Below are 19655 nucleotides of genomic sequence, written 5' to 3'. Positions count from 1 at the left end.
ATGAAAATAAATAAGGAAACAGAAGCTTTAAATGACACAATAGACCAGATAGATTTAATTGATATATATAGGACATTCCATCCAAAAACAGCAGATTACACGTTCTTCTCAAGTGCGCACGGAACATTCTCCAGGATAGATCACATCTTGGGTCACAAATCAAGCCTCAGTAAATTTAAGAAAATTGAAATCATATCAAGCATCTTTTCTGACCACAACGCTATGAGATTAGAAATCAATTACAGGGAAAAAAACGTAAAAAAGACAAACACATGGAGGCTAAACAATACGTTACTAAATAACCAAGAGATCACTGAAGAAATCAGAGAGGAAATCAGAAAATACCTAGAGACAAATGACAATGAAAACACGACGACCCAAAACCTATGGGATGCAGCAAAAGCAGTTCTAAGAGGGAAGTTTATAGCTATACAAGCCTACCTAAAGAAACAAGAAAAATCTCAAGTAAACAATCTAACCTTACACCTAAAGAAACTAGAGAAAGAAGAACAAACAAAACCCAAAGTTAGCAGAAGGAAAGAAATCATAAAGATCAGAGCAGAAATAAATGAAATAGAAACAAAGAAAACAATAGCAAAGATCAATAAAACTAAAAGTTGGTTCTTTGAGAAGATAAACAAAATTGATAAGCCATTAGCCAGACTCATCAAGAAAAAGAGGGAGAGGACTCAAATCAATAAAATCAGAAATGAAAAAGGAGAAGTTACAACAGACACCACAGAAATACAAAGCATCCTAAGAGACTACTACAAGCAACTTTATGCCAATAAAATGGACAACCTGGAAGAAATGGACAAATTTTTAGAAAGGTATAACCTTCCAAGACTGAACCAGGAAGAAACAGAAAATATGAACAGACCAATCACAAGTAATGAAATTGAAACTGTGATTAAAAATCTTCCAACAAACAAAAGTCCAGGACCAGATGGCTTCACAGGTGAATTCTATCAAACATTTAGAGAAGAGCTAACACCTATCCTTCTCAAAATCTTCCCAAAAATTGCAGAGGAAGGAACACTCCCAAACTCATTCTATGAGGCCACCATCACCCTGATACCAAAACCAGACAAAGACACTACAAAAAAAGAAAATTACAGACCAATATCACTGATGAATATAGATGCAAAAATCCTCAACAAAATACTAGCAAACAGAATCCAACAACACATTAAAAGGATCATACACCACGATCAAGTGGGATTTATCCCAGGGATGCAAGGATTCTTCAATATACGCAAATCAATCAATGTGATACACCATATTAACAAATTGAAGAATAAAAACCATAGGATCATCTCAATAGATGCAGAAAAAGCTTTTGACAAAATTCAACACCCATTTCTGATAAAAACTCTCCAGAAAGTGGGCATAGAGGGAACCTACCTCAACATAATAAAGGCCATATATGACAAACCCACAGCAAACATCATTCTCAATGGTGAAAAACTGAAAGCATTTCCTCTAAGATCAGGAACGAGACAAGGATGTCCACTCTCACCACTATTATTCAACATAGTTCTGGAAGTCCTAGCCACGGCAATCAGAGAAGAAAAAGAAATAAAAGGAATACAAATTGGAAAAGAGGAAGTAAAACTGTCACTGTTTGCGGATGACATGATACTATACATAGAGAATCCTAAAACTGCCACCAGAAAACTGCTAGAGCTAATTAATGAATATGGTAACGTTGCAGGATACAAAATTAATGCACAGAAATCTCTTGCATTCCTATACACTAATGATGAAAAATCTGAAAGAGAAATTATGGAAACACTCCCATTTACCACTGCAACAAAAAGAATAAAATACCTAGGAATAAACCTACCTAGGGAGACAAAAGACCTGTATGCAGAAAACTATAAGACACTGATGAAAGAAATTAAAGATGATACCAACAGATGGAGAGATATACCATGTTCTTGGATTGGAAGAATCAACATTGTGAAAATGAGTATACTACCCAAAGCAATCTACAGATTCAATGCAATCCCTATCAAATTACCAATGGCATTTTTTACGGAGATAGAACAAATCATCTTAAAATTTGTATGGAGACAAAAAAGACCCCGAATAGCCAAAGCAGTCTTGAGGCAAAAAAATGGAGCTGGAGGAATCAGACTCCCTGACTTCAGACTATACTACAAAGCTACAGTAATCAAGACAATATGGTACTGGCACAAAAACAGAAACATAGATCAATGGAACAATATAGAAAGCCCAGAGATTAACCCACGCACCTATGGTCAACTAATCTATGACAAAGGAGGCAAAGATATACAATGGAGAAAAGACAGTCTCTTCAATAAGTGGTGCTGGGAAAACTGGACAGCTACATGTAAAAGAATGAAATTAGAATACTCCCTAACACCATACACAAAACTAAACTCAAAATGGATTAGAGACCTAAATATAAGACTGGACACTATAAAACTCTTAGAGGAAAACATAGGAAGAACACTCTTTGACATAAATCACAGCAAGATCTTTTTTGATCCACCTCCTAGAGTAATGGAAATAAAAACAAAAATAAACAAATGGGACCTAATGAAACTTCAAAGCTTTTGCACAGCAAAGGAAACCATAAACAAGACGAAAAGACAACCCTCAGAATGGGAGAAAATATTTGCAAACGAATCAACGGACAAAGAATTAATCTCCAAAATATATAAACAGCTCATGCAGCTCAATATTAAAGAAACAAACACCCCAATCCAAAAATGGGCAGAAGACCTAAATAGACATTTCTCCAAAGAAGACATACAGACGGCCATGAAGCACATGAAAAGATGCTCAACATCACTAATTATTAGAGAAATGCAAATCAAAACTACAATGAGGTATCACCTCACTCCTGTTAGAATGGGCATCATCAGAAAATCTACAAACAACAAATGCTGGAGAGGGTGTGGAGAAAAGGGAACCCTCTTGCACTGTTGGTGGGAATGTAAATTGATACAGCCACTCTGGAGAACAATATGGAGGTTCCTTAAAAAACTAAAAATAGAATTACCATATGACCCAGCAATCCCACTACTGGGCATACACCCAGAGAAAACCGTAATTCAAAAAGACACATGCACCCGAATGTTCATTGCAGCACTATTTACAATAGCCAGGTCATGGAAGCAACCTAAATGCCCATCAACAGACGAATGGATAAAGAAGAGGTGGTACATATATACAATGGAATATTACTCAGCCATAAAAAGGAATGAAATTGAGTCATTTGTTGAGAAGTGGATGGATCTAGAGACTGTCATACAGAGTGAAGTAAGTCAGAAAGAGAAAAACAAATATCGTATATTAATGCATGTATGTGGAACCTAGAAATATGGTACAGATGAGCTGGTTTGCAGGGCAGAAGTTGAGACACAGATGTAGAGAATGGACATATGGACACCAAGGGGGGAAAACTGTGGTGGGGTGGGGATGGTGGTGTGCTGAATTGGGCGATTGGGATTGACATGTATACACTGATGTGTATAAAATTGATGCCCAATAAGAACCTGCAGTATAAAAAAACAAACAAACAAAACAACTAATACTAAACTTTCATTGGGTTATTTGTATGGAAATATGTTAACATAAATGTTTCAGACATTACATGAAATTTCTAAAAATCTTATATTTGTATTTGTATGGAAATATGTATGGAAATATGTTAATATAAATGTTTCAGACATTATATAAAATTTCTAAAAATCTTATATTTGTAAAAAAATAAAAAAATAAAAATTAAAACTTTAATGTCCCTCTAGTCAAAATTTTATTCACAAGAGGTCGTAGGTTGGTTGTTTGTTGGAAATCTGTTTGAAAAGTTCAAAAATTAAAATAGTTGCTTTATTTCTTTGTTCCATTAGTACTAAGTCACAAGATCTTTGTAAGTCAACCCTCTCTTCTTTGGTGTGAGTTTTCTGCTGGGATGAGGAGCCGTGGGCCTGGGAGAGTTGGACGAACTGCCCCACTTCCCCTGTGGTCGAGGCTGGTGAGGGGAGGCTTGCCTGTGGGTTTCAGGAGGTCGGCTGAAATCATGAGTTTCTCTAGAGCGGCAGTGGTTCCAATTCCTGCAGAGTCGCCTTCATTTGGAGCAGAGACTAGAGTATAGAGATGCAAGGAGTCCATCTCTGGCTCCCTCTGGCCGCTGCCCCCATGGAGCCTGTCTAAATCGGCAGAGTAGGTGGGCTCGGAGCAGCGGCTATGCACCCCGGCGACCGAGAAACGCTGAGACAACCAGGGTCTGGCTGATGAGCAGCTTTTCAGGCGTGATTTTCTTGTCTCATCTCTGTTTCTTCCTCCCCCAGGAGAAATGGGCCCCGTGAGGCACGCGTGACCCTCAAGTCCAGCCCGCCAGCCCGACGCCCGGCCGGGAGGACAGCGCCATGGCTGGAGTCGTGGAGCAGAAGAGCGGGCTGGTGCGCAGCAAGCTCGGCGAGGCCGGCAAGAGGAATGGCCTGATCAACACCCGAAGCCTCGTGGCTGAGAGCAGGGATGGCCTGGTGTCCGTGTACCCGGCGCCCCAGTACCAGAGCTGCAGGGTGGTGGGCAACGTGGCACCGGCCGCCCCAGACGGCAGCAGGAACAAGCCGGTCCAGCAGCTGCTGGACCCCAACACCCTCCAGCAGTCAGTGGAGTCCCTCTACCGGCCCAACATCATCCTCTACTCGGAGGGCGTGCTGCACCCCTGGGGGGACAGCGTGGCAGCCGACTGCTGTGAGACCACCTTCATTGAGGACCGGTCGCCCGCCAAGGAGAGCCTGGAGTACCCCGACGGCAAGTTCCTCGACCTCTCGCCCGAAGACATCAAGATCCACACGCTCTCCTACGACGTGGAGGAGGAGGAGGAGTTCCAGGAGCTGGAGGTCAGAGCGTGTGTTTGTCATGGGCCTTCGGGAGCAGGGTGTGGGGCTCTGGGGGGGATACGAGTGCCAGGCAGAAGTCGGGGCGTGAAGCCAGTGTGCGAAAGTGCAGGGCAACCGAAGCCTTCTGGGTGCCCTTCACTCAGAACTTTTGTGGAAGATGTGGGGACGGAGAAAGAGGTGAGGACCAGGACCCGGGGGGCTTCAGCAGAGATGCTGGTCAGAGAGGGCACAAGGTCACAGCCGTCGGGGCAGGGCTAAGATGGATTTAACAGTTGACAGTGCTGGCAGGGGGTGGGGCTCTGCTGACACCCCACCCACAGGGGAGACCGGTCACTGGCAAAAGCGAGCAGGGGAGGGGGGCTCATGGTCCTAGGGCCACACAAGGCTGGAAGTACACGTGTGGGGACAATTTGGGATGTTTTTGCTGCTACGTGTGGTTTCCTTAATTTGACATTCCAGGGTGTCTACTAAGGATCATTGGAATAGCTGAAACCTGCTGGAAGAAACAGTTGAAATTGATAGCATAGGGGTTAGATGAGCTGAATTATTGCAGGGTCCCATCTCCCGTAGGGCAGGCACAGGCGTCGGATCACACGCCCAGAAACGTGTGTGTTGGCCAGGGTGTGAAGCACGGCCGCCCCCGTGGAGGGCGAGGGTGAGGCTGCAGGGGTCTGAGCCCAGGAGGCCAGCACCCAAGCCGGGGGGCAGTCATTTTGCTGCTGTGAGGCTAGAGGGGGTTCCTCCAGGACATGCATGGCAGGGAGAGAAGGGCCGGTTTCTGTCAGTTGGGAGGGAAAGACCTTTAGGAGGAAGCGTGTGGTCAGAGGGAAAGGAAGTTTGTTTCCTACTTTGATAGGTGAGAACGTTTTGTGGGTGGAGGGAAACGTCCAGGGCAGAGGATGCTGGGGGGGTGGGGGGGGGCAGGAGTTGGCGTCCAGGCAGAAGTCTGGTCTTTCTCAAGCAGTCCGCACAAGGCTTGTCTGAGAAGGTTAACAAGTCCAAGTGCTCTGGGTGGAAGAGGATGGGATGAGGGCCCACGTGGGGGAGGGTCATGGAGCTGGGGGAAGGTGAGGACCCTCAGGGCGGTGACTAAGGAAAGTGACCATCCTAGAAGAGACAGCCAGCGTCGGGGGCGGTGGGGGGTGGTCCGTGTGCAGGTGTGGTCAGGCCTGAGCGCTGTGACCTTCCCCGTGACGGATGGCCGCCCTTCAGCAGGGGAGGCTCAGGGCAAAGCAAGCTCGGGGCTTCCTGCCTGCAAGCTGGGAGAGGCAGGAGAGAGCAAGGGAGGGTGTCTGGAGTAGACTCAGCCCCACCACGGGGGCCCAGACTAGGGAGAAGGTCAGTGAGGTCACAGGGAACTGATGGGCCCAGGAGACCAGGGGCGTCAGGACCGGAGGTAAAACGAGAACCAGAGCAGCTGGAGAGATGGTTTTAGTTCAAACAGATATTCAGAAACGGAAAACAAAGTGTGCTTTTGTAGCAAACCCTGTGAACAGAGCCCCTGAAACCAGCTGACGGGGAGTGGAGTGGAAGGCAGCTGTCGGAGGCCGTCGGGAAGACCAGCACACCCCGGGGACCCCGTCAAGGGGCAGAGCAGGGGTGAGCTTGGGCCGTGCTGAAATTTGAGAAAGTTGGGCGAGTGCTTTAGCTGCCATTCAGGAGCCTCTGTTCAGTGTCCACTTTTACCAAGGTCTGGGGTTTTGCCTAAAGCCAAAGTGTAAATGCTGCGTGGAGTTTAGGAAGCAGACATACAAAGATGCAATTTCAACGAAACGCAGGAGTTATGGTGATGGAAACCCGCTGCTCCGAGAGCCTCTGAAGGAGAGGCTGAGCCCCCGAGCTCAACGTGGGGCTCAGGGGTGGCTGCAGAGGAGGCGACCGATTGCACCTGGCCGGGGAGAGAGAGACCCTCCGGCAAGAAGGTTCGTCGGTGTAGGGGGTGAGAATCAAAGGGACGTCGTGAACAGATGACACACAGAGGTGTCCAACCTAGATCTGTGGGGACAGTGAGGGGTTAGACCTGGTGGGGCCGGGAAGGCAGGACTGAGAGGACGCGGGATCCTGTCCCTGAGGACCTCACTGCCGTCTCGGGGAGACTGGATTTCAGGCGGGGACACAAACCCAGAGGTTTGGAGACAAGAGGGACAGTAATAGGGTCAAGAGGAGCCCCATGGAGGGGAGGGGCCAAGACTGGGAGCCCAGCCTGTCTGCCGCTCCAAGGGTGCCGCCGTGCAGGCTCGTGTGTAGGGGATCCCAGGGGGATGGGTGCGTTTCAGGTAGGGGTGCATTGTCAGAGCTGCTCTGGCTGCAGAGCAGGACGAGGGGCCTGTCATAGAAGAGGATGAGAGAATCAGGGCAGAATTACAAGTGAACAGATGCTCAGGAAGTGGTACCTGCCATTGTCTGGAGAAGATAGGAAGGAAGGGTCGGGGCCTCTCTGTGCACAGAGGGTCCCAAGCCCCCCATTGGCCAGGCTGGCTGGCACAGGATTTTCAGCTTTGTCACAAGTTCTTAGAAATCAGCTCCAACACGTAACATCCCCAGCAGTGAAAAGTGTGGGACACTTAGTAGACTGAAAATGTAGAGGTAGCTCTTGCCTACACTGTTCCTTCGTCACTCATGTGGGCTTCAGGCCTCCCCTCTCTCTGGTCACATCCTACATGCAGGAAGTGTTCTGTTTTCCCATTCTATGAAAAAATAATGGGCATGTATGCATTAGCATTTGCCGTGTAACAAATCTCCCCCAAATCGGTGGCTTCTAACAGCCCTGTGAGCTCGTGATTCTCGGGGTCAGCATTCTGCAGGGGTCTCAGCTGGACGGAGGCTACTCTGCTGGGCTTGCCGGGTTCCCCCACTGGCCTGAGCCTGAGAATGTGGGCTGGGCTATTGGCCCGGGTGACAGAGGTGACAGGACCACATGCCTCTCATCATGTGGCGGCCGTGGTGGGGATTCCAGGAGCAGAGAGCGCGGTGAGCAGGGAGCCAGGGCTTTTCAAGTCTCTGCCATGGAGCACACGTTATACATCTTATCTTCCAAAGCAAGTCACATGGCCAAGACCAAAGTCGGTGTGGGAGGGGCTGCTCAGGGTGACAGGATAGGAACATGCCAACCACAGGGCCCGGACTGCAGCAGCTCCCACAGGGCAGGCATCACTTTTTAAGATCATCGAATTGAACAGAATGAGAACAGTCATGGTTGTATTGTAACTCAAATAAAAAAACATGGTCCGTATTGATGTGGGGCTCTTCCCAGAAGGCAGCTCTACTTCCGATAAAAGGGAAAATGTGGTTTCGACTCCTTGGGGAGTTCCATGGCTTCACTCAGTCTACAGCAGATCGATTCTGTTTCCTGGAAATCAGTTTTCAGAGAGCTTTGCCCTGGTAGGAGCAGGGCCTTGTCACCGGAGCCTTTCCTCTGCCCCCATCTCTGCCCGGACAGGCTTGCCCAGCACTCGGAGTGGAGATGGCCTGGTCCAGACGGGTCCGCTCACCGGGCGCACATCTGTAGGAGCTCCTGCAGCTTCATTTGCCTCTGGGGCGGTGGTGCTGGCGTGAGCGGATCTGCAGCTGATTGAAAGCATCTTGTGGAGAGGCCTCGGCCATGGCATTTGCTGTGCGCTGCCCGGAGAGTGGGAGCCCGTCACAGCGGAGAGTTGGCCTGGGGCGTTCCAGGGGTGCGCGGGGATGGAGGGTGACCGGGCAGGCTTCCTCGGGGGCCCTCGGGGCGCTCTGGGTGCACGATCTGGGGCCTCCTCCTGGTTCCCGACCGCAGCTAAAACCACAGCTCACGGGGCCCCAACCACAGGAAATCACGTCTCCTTTTCACACAAACAAACTCAAGCAGAGAGATTTCAGTCACACGTAATAAAGCAGTTCTGCAAAATATAAAATTTGAGCTTTAAGTTATGAAATGAAGTGGGTGCAGGTCAGGGCTGGAGGGGCCTCATTTCATGTTGAAAGGCTGATTGTCACCCTTTTGTGACAAAGCCAAGCCTCCAGCATCCGCTGGAAAGCACATGGGATGTCATCACTGGGATATAGTGACATGGGAAGAAAGCAGAAGGTGACGCGTGTTTCTGGAGCATCTTCCTGTGCCAGCCCCTCTGCGCGCCCTGCCGTCTGATCCCGGCAGCCACGCTGGGCGACAGGCTCTGTCCCTAATGCTGCACATGAGAGGTGGAAGCTTGGAGGGGTCCCAGGTGGCTCTCCTGGCGTCGACTCCTGTGTCCTGATGGCGATACTCAGTGGTCCCTGAACGGCTCTTTCACACACAGCCACCTCCTCACGTCTGAGCCCTCACATGGACTGTCCAAGCCCTGAGACTGCCCTCCCACGAAAAACCGGAAACCTATTGGGAGAGACAGGGTTTCACACTCAGGGTAGCACCTTGCAGAGGCCTCCTTCACACACAGGAACAGAGCAGGGAGGACTCGCAAACATTTGACGAAAACCCCGAAGCGTGAATGAGGCAGAAGAACAAAAATAGAAGAGTGGACCCAGAGGAAACTGAAATCACTCAGAAAATCATAGGCAGTGTTTTAAACACAATCTTAGTGTCCTATGAGGATGTGAGAGGCTGCTCTGGGGTGGGGCGGGGAGGCCGGGTTTGGTTTGGTTTGTTTGCCTTGCTACCTGGGCTGGACTCTCACGTGCGCTGGTGACAGAGGTGGGGAGTGGGGGTCCTCGCCTCGCTCCTGGTTCGGGGTCAGTGTTCAGACTCAGATTAAGGACCAAGTTCTTGAGGCTCTTAATCAGGTGCAGGGAGCAGCCTTTGTCAAGACTTGGTCAAACAGGAGTTTTTTTAATATAAAAAAATGGGTGTTTAACTTTGCCAAATGCTGGGAATTTTTGTCCTTTATTGGATTTATGTGACCTATTATATTAACTGATTTTCATATATTAAACCATCCTTACATTTGGGGATAAATCCCCCATGGTCATGGTGTTTGCTCCTCTTTAAATATTGCTGGTTTAATGTGCTAACAACTTGGTAAGGATGTTTATTTCTGTGCCCATGAGGGGTCTTGGTCCTTGACAACTACAGCTTTCTTTTCTTGTCTTTTTCTGGCTTTGGTGTCGGGGTGACCCTGGCCTCATAGGATGAGTTGGGAAGTGTTCCCTCCTCTTCTCTCTGAAAGACTGTGCCCAGCATTGGTACTTTTTCTTCTCAGGTATTCGTTCATATTCACAGTGAAGCCATCTGGGCCTGGGCTCTTCTCTGTGGGAAGATTTTTGGTTACTGATCAGACCTGATTTCTCTATGATTTTAAAGAAAATCTTTAGGTTTTCCTTTCTTCTTGACTCAGCTTTAGTAATTTGTGTCATTCTAGGGATTTGCCCATTTTATCCAAGTTACCTAATTTGTCAGCATGACATTGTCCATAATATTCCATTTAAATCTTCTCACTTTCTATACAATTGGTAATGTCTCCTCTTTTCATGCCTAATTTTGGTGATTTTCCATTTCTGCCTTGCTCAGTCTAGCCAAAGGTTTATACATTTCCTTGATCTTTTCAAATATCTGTCATCTGTTTCCATTGGTTTGTCCTTGCTTCTCGGTTTTCCATTTCAATGATTTTTCACTCAGATATTTATGATATTTTCCTCTCGTTTCCTTTGGCCTAAATTTGCTCTTCTTTACCTAGTTTCTTAGTTATTGATTTGAGATTTTTCTTCCTTTGTAATATATGTATTTAAAGCTGTAACTTTCAAACACTGTTTTAACTGCCTCCTATAAATTTTGATACGTTGTGTTTTCATTTTCGATTTAGTTCAAAATATTATCTAATATGCATTGTGATTTATTTATTTTACTAATGGGTTATTTATAAAAGTGTTGTTTAATTCCCAAATTTCAGGGATTTCCCACGCTTTTCCTATCATCTACTCCTAATTTAATTTCGTATGGTTGAAGAACATAGTTTGTATAATTTCTCTTCTAAGTTTATTGAGATGTGATGTGTGGCCTAACGTACAGTGTGTTCTGGGAAATGTACCTTGTGCATTTGTGAAGGAACTTGTATTTGTCGTTGTGTGAAGAACCCATGAATGTTAGTTGAGTTGAGTTGGCCATGCTGTTCACGTTTTCCATTTTGTTGCTTATCTTCCTGGTCGTTTCATCAGTTTTGTCAGTTTTTGCCTCACGTATTTTGGGCTCTATTGGTTGGTGCATGTACATTTATAATTGTTATACCTTGCTGGAATATTGACCATTTTATCATTATAAAATGCTAGTGTTTGTGTCTAATGATGTTTTTTGTCTTCAGGTCTATTTTGTGTGACATTAGTATAGCTGCTACAGCTTTCTTATTATTACAGTTTGCACGAGGTATCTTTTTCCATCATTTTGCTTTGAGTTTATTTTTGTCTCAGAATTTATGGTGTGTCTCTATAGAAAACACATAGGTGGGTCTTGTTTTTTTAATTGTCTTACAATCTCTGTCTTTTGATTGGAGTATTTAATCCATTTGCATTAACTGTAATTTTTCATATGGTTGGATTTATATCTGCCATTTTGATTTTTGTTTTCTACATGTTTCTTGGTTTTGTTATTGTTGTCTCTCTTTTTCTTCTTACTGCCTTTTGGTGGCAAATATGCATTTGCATAGCCTCACATCAGCCTGGGATGTGAAGAGAGCTCCCCAGGCCCCTGTGGTCCTCCCCTTTCCAGGAGCTCCTTGTTAAATTCTTGAGTTATCCTGCTGTCTGCCACTTGGCCCAACCAGGACTAGAGCCATACTTTGGGAGAGCTGCAAGATTTCTAATTTGTATCTGGGACTGGAGTTTCCACCCTGTGCTCCCCAATCAATTCAGCTCCTTCTAGCAGTGAAGCTTCTGGTCTCCAAGGGTAGCCCCACACTAGCAGAAGTACTTCATGGCCAAGCTGGTGGTGGATTTGGATCATCCCAGAGCAGGAACACCCCAGACTCACACTATTCTGACTCAGAATTTAGCAGTGGTTGATAAGCACACACCCCTCAGTTTATCATTGGCCCTGGGTCAGTGCAGAGTGCCCTGACAAGGCTGTTTTGACAATTCTGTTCAGTCATTTCTCAGGGACAGGATTTGCCTGCCTCCTGGCTCTGTTATACCAGAAGTTTTGCAGGATATTATTTGAAGTGCTAGATGCATTTTCCAGCAGGCACTAGACATGGACAAGAATCTGTTCAAATGCCCACAGATGGCTTGTGGTTAGGTTAAGAATTTTAATCGAATTAATTATCTTTAAATAATATGACATATATCCACTTACAGCATTAGGAAATTAAATTACTCATTTTCCTCCCTTGAGACAGTCTGTAAATAAAGAAATGTATTTAGATATTCCAGTTTCTTTTGGATCTATGTGTGGATCATTCACACAGGAAATCTGTTTTATTTCCTTATAGTCACATCTTATCTAGCACTGTTCAAACTGCAGCAAACACCTCGTCCTGTAAAGAGGCCTGTGGGAATAACTTCTCATCTGGAAATTAAATTTACCTTTCTGAAGTAAACATTTTGAGGGCGTCCTACATACTTATGATTTCCAAAGACAAATTCAAAAAGATTGTGTGAAATATAAACATGATTGGAACAGCAGTGTGCTATTTACCGGTTTAATTTTCTATGTCAAGGAAAACTCTCATATAAATGTGGGACTTGCGGCATGTTTCTTACAAAATAAAAATCAATAGCTTTATATTCTCATCTCACATGTGCCAGGAAAAGGCAGTGGAGCATGTAATTATAGCCGTTTGATGAGGAGAGAATCTCTGAAGTAATAAATCCATCTGTCATAAGAACACAAGGGGATCATTCGTCACATTTCCCTGAAACACTTTCCGATAAGCAGAAGGGTTGGGACATCAAACCAAATTTGTATGCCAAGGAAATAAAAGCCTTTTTACTTGTTCAAGCTCACACTGATCTCTCGGCTGCGGCTTCTGAGCCCCTGCTCAGAATTGCAAGTGGGAGAGAGCCGTCTGTGTATCTGTGGCCACCTGGAACTGGAATCTTTCATCGTTGTAAGACTACAATTATTGTAATGAAATCAGCTTTTACATATTTACAGGTAGCTGTGAGCTGAATGCGCTAACACGGTAAATGCGGTTTGAATAACAGTGAAAGGCGGGCCCATGACTTTGGTGAATCTCTTCCATACTCAGTTTTGAACAAATACCAGTAAAATTTGGTTCTAAACCAAATTGTGGTTTAATAAAGTTTCCCCAAGCTTAGCCAAAGGTCCACCTATTTCAAGCAATACTCATGTGAACAAAACCCAGTACCAAGAGGATCCTTTGGAGTCCCCGAGGGGCAAATTTGCTCAATGGTGCATGAAACGTGTCTCCTCACGGGCCTGCCGCTAACTCCTGCGTTCAGTGACCTCCACGCGTGCAGAAAACGCTCTTCTTGGCCTGGAGCCCAGGGAATGCCATTTAACCTTGGCCCATGGTAACAAAAACCATCTCCCACCTACTACATCATAATGTCATCAGAAAGTGACCATCAGCATTCAAGTTTGTTAGAAGAAGCACATCCTTTGAATTCAAAGTATTGGTGATGACCACATCCTTTTTAAGGGACTCGTGGGAAGTGTTGCCCCCATATTATGGTCTGTTCAGCTTTCTGTCCGTCCTGCTGCTGGGGAACAATGGCAGAATAACCACAGAAATCCAGGATGAGCCCAACTTCATGACTGCCAATATTTTCCATTTTTTCCCTAACAAACCATTTCACAGCGTTTCCTAAAAACAGAAGGAAAAGCTCGCAGGACTGACACACAGGTCAGGTAGTTTGGGTGCATTGTGAATTCTGAGATGCAAAAAGAAACTAACACGGGGGAGGCGGTGCAGGTGGCTGGCACTCGTGGGCTGAGGTTAAGCTAGATTTTTGTAACAAGAGGCATTTGGCTGGTGCGAGGATCATCAGATCGCTCAGACCGTTAGCAGGTGAGGGAGACTCCATCATTCCGGATGGAGAGCCTGCACATCTTCCTTGGGGCCCCGGGCAGTGGGTGCTTGGTGCTGATACTCACCTGGAGGAAACAGACACAGAGGAGGCCAGAAAGAGGTCTCACTGTGCAAAGTGCTGAGGATTCCTGTCGGGCTTGTCTCCAGGGAGGGTGCTGTCCCCGTTCACAGGTGGGAGGAAGCAGGATGGTCCCACCTGGCCTGGCCTGGGTGTCAGCAAGGGTTCCAGAAGGAAGGCTGTTTCCTCCTGGATAATGAAAACCACACTGTGCACCACAGCCCCGTCACCGGAGAAACACGAGGCCAAGTTAGGAAAACAGCCTTTGTCCAGTTAAAGAATAAATCCACACAGCAGGACATGCGTGCTGTTGACAGCAGTGATAGCTGGAAAATGTTCCCTTTGCACGGTTCATCTGAGGCACCTGTAAGTCTTCATGTCGTATGAAGCAAAACGTACGCCAGCCTGCAGTGGTGCTGTGTGGACAAGTCTGGAAAGGTGAGAACTGCCAGGGTGTCTGGGGGACGTCTGTGTAATCATCAAACAGGTAAAACTGAGAAGTCAGGGAACATTCCTCAGAGTGGAAAGAAGTATATTTAGAAACAGAACATGTTGCTTGGAGTCATAACCTTACATAAGACATTACCCAGAGAGGTCTACACTGTAAAATGCAGATTCAGGAAGGATTTAGCGGAGAAAGCAGTGGTGTTTCAGGGAGGCTTGGTGGTGGAGGGTCAGGGATGCAGTGGGGGGGACAGCTGTAACTTGAGGTCAGATCCCAGAGGATACCTGTCTCTACAACAAACCATACCGTACTCTGCTGGCCCAGGCTGGGTGAAATCTGGACGTGGTTCAATATGGTAGATTGTATGGGATTTTCCTCTCATGTTTCTTCTAGAAAATAGGGAGATTTTCAAGCCTTTGGTAAGCTAGTCAATTACTGTTGTCTCCTCTTCTAGTACTTTTGCTTTGATCCCTTTGATACATCGTTAGGTAGCAGATCACCCAAACTGAGTTAAATAAAATGCAGACACGCGGGGGCCCCGTGAGCAGTCGCCCACCCCCGTCGCCTCGTCTCTCGCTCTGTCCCCACCACCTCCAGCCTCCTGGTCCCCCTCAATTTCCCAGCCCCCAGGCGGCTTTGCAGCCCCCCCGGACCCAGAGTGTTCTCTCCTCCCCTTCACTTGGCTGCCTTCTCGCCAGCATCCAGGTCGCAGTGCTGAGATGCCGTTGTTTATGTGTGTGTGTGTTTACTTGATTTTCTGTCGTGTCGGACACGGCCGAGCCATTTTAGGCTGAGTTTCCCAGAAGCAGACGCAATGCGAGGATTCATGAGCACGTGATTTACTAGGAAACGTCCCCTGGGAGACCAGCCGGTCAGCGGGGGAGCAAGGGGCAGGGTGTCGAGAAAGGAGGGGGTTTCAGACAAAGCACAGAGGGGGCCCAGCCTGGCCTCGGGACCTGAGGTATGGGCGGTGCCCCCATGGCCCCGGGGGGCTGTGGGTGAGTGGATTTTAGCCTCCTGGGAAAGGAGCAGAGATAGAAGCTCCTGGATACACCCCCCAAGCTCAGCACCGAGTGGGCACCTAATGATTCTTTGTGCTTATTGGTTTCTTAGTAAATAAATGACTGTCAGAGGAGCCCTCCTGGTCAGTGTCATGCTTTTCTCAATAGAAATGAAGTCAGACTCTACCTGTGTGAGCACCCAGGCTCCTTGAGGTCTTCCTGGTGAGCATTTATGTGACCTTGACTTTGTTTAATGAGATGCTTTAAAAAGTCTCCCACGTCAAGTGCACGGAGCAGACGCAGGACCCGGGCCTCTGGTACTTGGCGCCCCGTAGGCCCTGCGGCAGCCCCAGGGCCTCCGTGCGGGGCATCCTGGCAGCAGCTGACTCTGTGCTGAAACACAAGAGCAGACCATGTTTCCCACAAACCACAAAAACAAAGACAGGCTCCAAATAAGGACTAAGGAGAAAGCACGACATGAAGACTGTTATGAACACAGGGCCATTGGCCTTTCATTAGAAAAGAGAGAAATCGTGAGGTCATTCTAGCCGGACAGAACTGCCCCATAACTGCAGGGGGAAGGGAGGAGAGGAGCCGGTGCCCTGACAGCCCTGCTCAGCCCCTGGCCGGTCCTCAGTGTGTCCGTGGGGTCGAGCGGGAGCGAAGCGCCCAGTGACAGCCATGCCATCCCTCTGGGGAGGACCAGCATCGTGTCACAGGGACGTAGTCAGAGGTGCTTCTTATGGACGAGGACAGAGAACAGAAGGAGTGACAGTCAGTTTGTCATCGTTGTTGTTTACTTGCTGAAGTGGACGCTTGTCCAGAGATAGGTAGCAGGGCAGATAACCGGGGACGTTCCTGACACACGACGGTGGAGAGACACCCCTCCCCCACCCCAGCGATGGAGCGTCCCCCGTGACTCCCCGTCCAAACACCCTCTCCTGAGCCTGGCAACCTCCGTGTGGGCAGGTCCCGGCTGGCTGGGGTGGGGCCTGGGCATCTGCATTCCTGACGGCTCCCAGCAAGGCCGACACTGCAGCCCCTGGACCACACTGTGTGAGCCGTGAGGACAGAGAGTTCCGCTGACCAGTGGTCCAGGCGGCTTCTAACCCACTTCACAGACAGAGAAGGTACAAGACTCACCCTTTCTGGAAACGTTTCCCTCTCTAGAGATGGGCCGCCTCTTGTACCCCTTTGGATGCCCGAGGACCCATCTCTCCTTCTTCTAAGGATGGCCCTTAACACATGGAGACAATGCTCACCCCCAACCCTGCCCTCCCCGGGGTCCCGCTCTTCCCGGTAGGGCATTGCTTTATTCTCCTCACCATCCTGGTCACTCTGAATCCCTCTTGAAATGAGTCGAGAAATGGACAATCCAGAGGTGATCTGCCCCCTGTGAAGCAGACTGGAGCTCCCTGACCCCCTTTCTGGACCCTCCCTCCCCGAGGCCGGCCAGCGCTGCCAGGCGGCACCTGCACCACTGACTGCCTCTCTCCGGCCCCCTCCCCCGGCCAGTCTCTTTCCATAAGTCCTCACTGCCTCACGCTTAGCCTCAGGGTGGCGGGGGGTAGATGAGAATGGCTTGAGATCCTCTACACCTATCTTCTAGAAATGCAGCAACTGGTGCAGCTTCACAGAGGAGGCAGGTGAGCTCCTTTCTGGGTAGCTGCTGGAGGCTTGGGCTATGTCCTGGCTTCGGGCCGTGTGCACAGGAGGTCAGTGTGCTCCTACGGGCTCACAGCTCTGTCCTTTGTTCCAGCTGGAACTGTCCCCCCGTAACAGCCCCATCTGCTGTCCTTAGCACGGGCTGCGTGCCCACAGGAGGCCAACCACTGATCTGCCAGCTTTGAATCCCTTCTCGTAACCCCTGGAGTCCACGTGGCGGGCAGAGCGTCTACATTTGGGAGGCGGAGCTAAGGTAAGGGCGACAGGGACTTGCGGGAGAGTTTGGATGGAGCCAGCTGCCACGTGATGGAGAGAACCGGCACTTCACCAAGTAGGAGATACAAATGGCAAATAAGCACACAGAGATGTTCAACATCACTACCTTCAGAGAAATGCAGACTAAAGCCAAGATGAAAGAGCACCGCACAGCCCTTAGGATGGCAGAAAGCCAAGACCTGACACCACCAAGTGCTGGTGAGGAGGCAGAAGTGGGAAGGCCTCTCTGGAAAGCAACTGGTCATTTTCCTGTAAAAAAGAACCAACACCGGACAACCCAGCAACCCCATTCCTGGGTATTTAAAGAAATGAAAACCTATGTTCACACAGAAACCTGCACGAATGTGTCACAGCCTTTATTAGTAAGAATCAAAAACTGGAATGAAACGCCCTTCAGTGGACAAACGGACGAACACACAGCGGCACCTCCCTATCGTGGAAAATCACTCAGGAACAAAACAGAGTGAACTGCTGACGCCCCCAGCAGCCTGGTGACCCTCGGGACCTCATGCTGAGGGGGCTGGTCGGGGGTCTTGCACTGGACAGAGTCGGTGTCCTGATTTAGGTGCTGGGTCGTGCTTATGTAAGAGGTGGCGGTCAAGGATGTGGAACTCTGTTCTGTCTTTGCAGCCCCTACAGGAACTCTGCTCTATTTTTGAAACTTTTATGTGAGTCTAAAATTGTTTCAAAGGGTGTGTGTGTGTGCGCGTGTGTGTGTGTGTGTGTGTGTGTGTATGTATACACATATACATCTCTGTGACCTAGACTTAGTTGAAGAGTTTTTAGATGTGACATCACATCTCACACACACACACAGAGTGAAATAATCTATATGTATACATACATACACATATTGTGTAAGGCCATCTTTAATGAATTTTAATACTCTATAATCTTCAAACTAACTAATATATAATTTAAATACGTGCTTTCCTTTCAACAAAGCAGAATATTTCAAAACAGTAAAGAAAATTGGGAAATTAGTGATTTTTAAAAAACGGCTGGTATCTGATGACCTAGAACAGCCCAGCCAGTGCCTTGACGTACAACCAGAGGTTTTCTGTAATGGGATCTTGCACAGAGGCAGCCCTTGGTTTAGAAGATATTCTCATTCTTACAAACTAGGGAGCCCACCTGGGCCATAAGCACATGCAAATGTGCAGGGCAGTGGCCATGGTCAGTGGCGAGGGGCTGAAGGGTGACGGGCTCTGGGGTCCCCGCTCCCAAGTGGCAGACGGCTTTCTCCTTGCTGCAGAGATGGGAGACGTAGCTCCAAGGGCCTCACACTGTACAGGGGCTGGTGCCTTTGGCCAGTACCTGATGCTATGAGAAGATGAAGAGACGTCAGACAAGCCAGGCGGGGGATCCACAGTCTGCCCTCACCGGAGCAGCACAGACGTGACTCCCACTCAAGCCAGAGAGGCTTCTGGAGCCTAGGGTGGAGGGCAGGCGAGGGTCCGTGGAGGGAGGTGGCCGCCAGCCTCTCAGAGGAAGGCACATGGTTCCCACCTGCCCCTCCCGTGGCACCAAGTAGCTCCTGCACTTCCTCGGGAATCAGGGCCTTTCTGGTGGGTGGACGGATGGGTGAGGACGGGTGGGTGGACGTTGTATCCCCATAGCTTGTTCCTGGGAGGTGCATGCTCCACTGGGCCCTCCACCCTCCTCGCCTCTCAGCCGAGGGCAGCATCCCTGTGGGCCCTAGTGAGCCACCCGCTGCCAGATTCGCCCGGGAGCCCTTTGCCACCTGGGTCCCAGTGGTGGGCACGCACAGCCTTCTGACTGCCCAATGCCCCAGCTTTGTTCCAGAAGTCGCCTTTGGCTCCGCAGGTCTCTGAGCTCCTGAGGGCAAGTGTGTGACATCCAACACTACTAAGTAGCTTCTCTGTGGAAACATAAAAAGGACGAACGTGATGAAATACCAGTGTAAAATGTATTATTCATGTGTCATGAAAAGAGTGAATTTGATTTTTTTTTCATTTTTCCCTGCAACGCTCACAGTGTTTCTATTAAAGCATAATGGAAAAACAGGGAAAAATATATGCAATTTTTAATCCCCAAAAGAAAAAAATTCAATTTAAAGTATAATTTTTTTCCTCCTAAAATGGCACATGTGTGAGGGGTTTTTTGACTTTTTATTTTCGAAATAATTTCAGACAGAAGAATTGCAAGAACGGTACAGAGAATCCCTATATGGTTGTCACCCGGTTTCCTTCAGTCTTGACAGTTTACCATGGATGCGTTACCATTCTCTCAATGTGCATATGTTTGCCTGAGCTCTTCGCAAGAAAGTGTCAGACAAGATGTCCTTTTACCCCTAAATGAGCCAGTTGTATTTTCTAAAAACAAGTTCAATTATAAAAGTCGGGAAATTAAAATCGT

At 47.9% G+C, this 19655-nt stretch overlaps 1 protein-coding gene across 5 annotated transcripts in view; it reads left to right on the top strand.

Moving 5' to 3' along the window:
- The window catches only part of SYNDIG1 (synapse differentiation inducing 1), a 123252-nt gene that overhangs the window by 61739 nt on the left and 41858 nt on the right, over window positions 1-19655 (top strand). For all 5 annotated transcript variants that reach the window (XM_082429771.1, XM_082429769.1, XM_082429773.1 and 2 more), the window contains one exon: window positions 4323-4880. In XM_082429771.1, the coding sequence (XP_082285897.1) occupies window positions 4401-4880 (480 nt within the window). In that variant the 5' untranslated portion in view covers window positions 4323-4400. The remainder of the gene's footprint in view (window positions 1-4322; window positions 4881-19655) is intronic.

Source organism: Balaenoptera physalus (genome assembly GCF_965194825.1).
Source record: "Balaenoptera physalus genome assembly, chromosome: 16".
NCBI classification, from domain to species: Eukaryota; Metazoa; Chordata; class Mammalia; order Artiodactyla; family Balaenopteridae; genus Balaenoptera; species Balaenoptera physalus.
The sequence above is the reverse complement of the archived record's forward strand: the minus strand, read 5'-3'. Positions and strand labels throughout refer to the sequence as shown.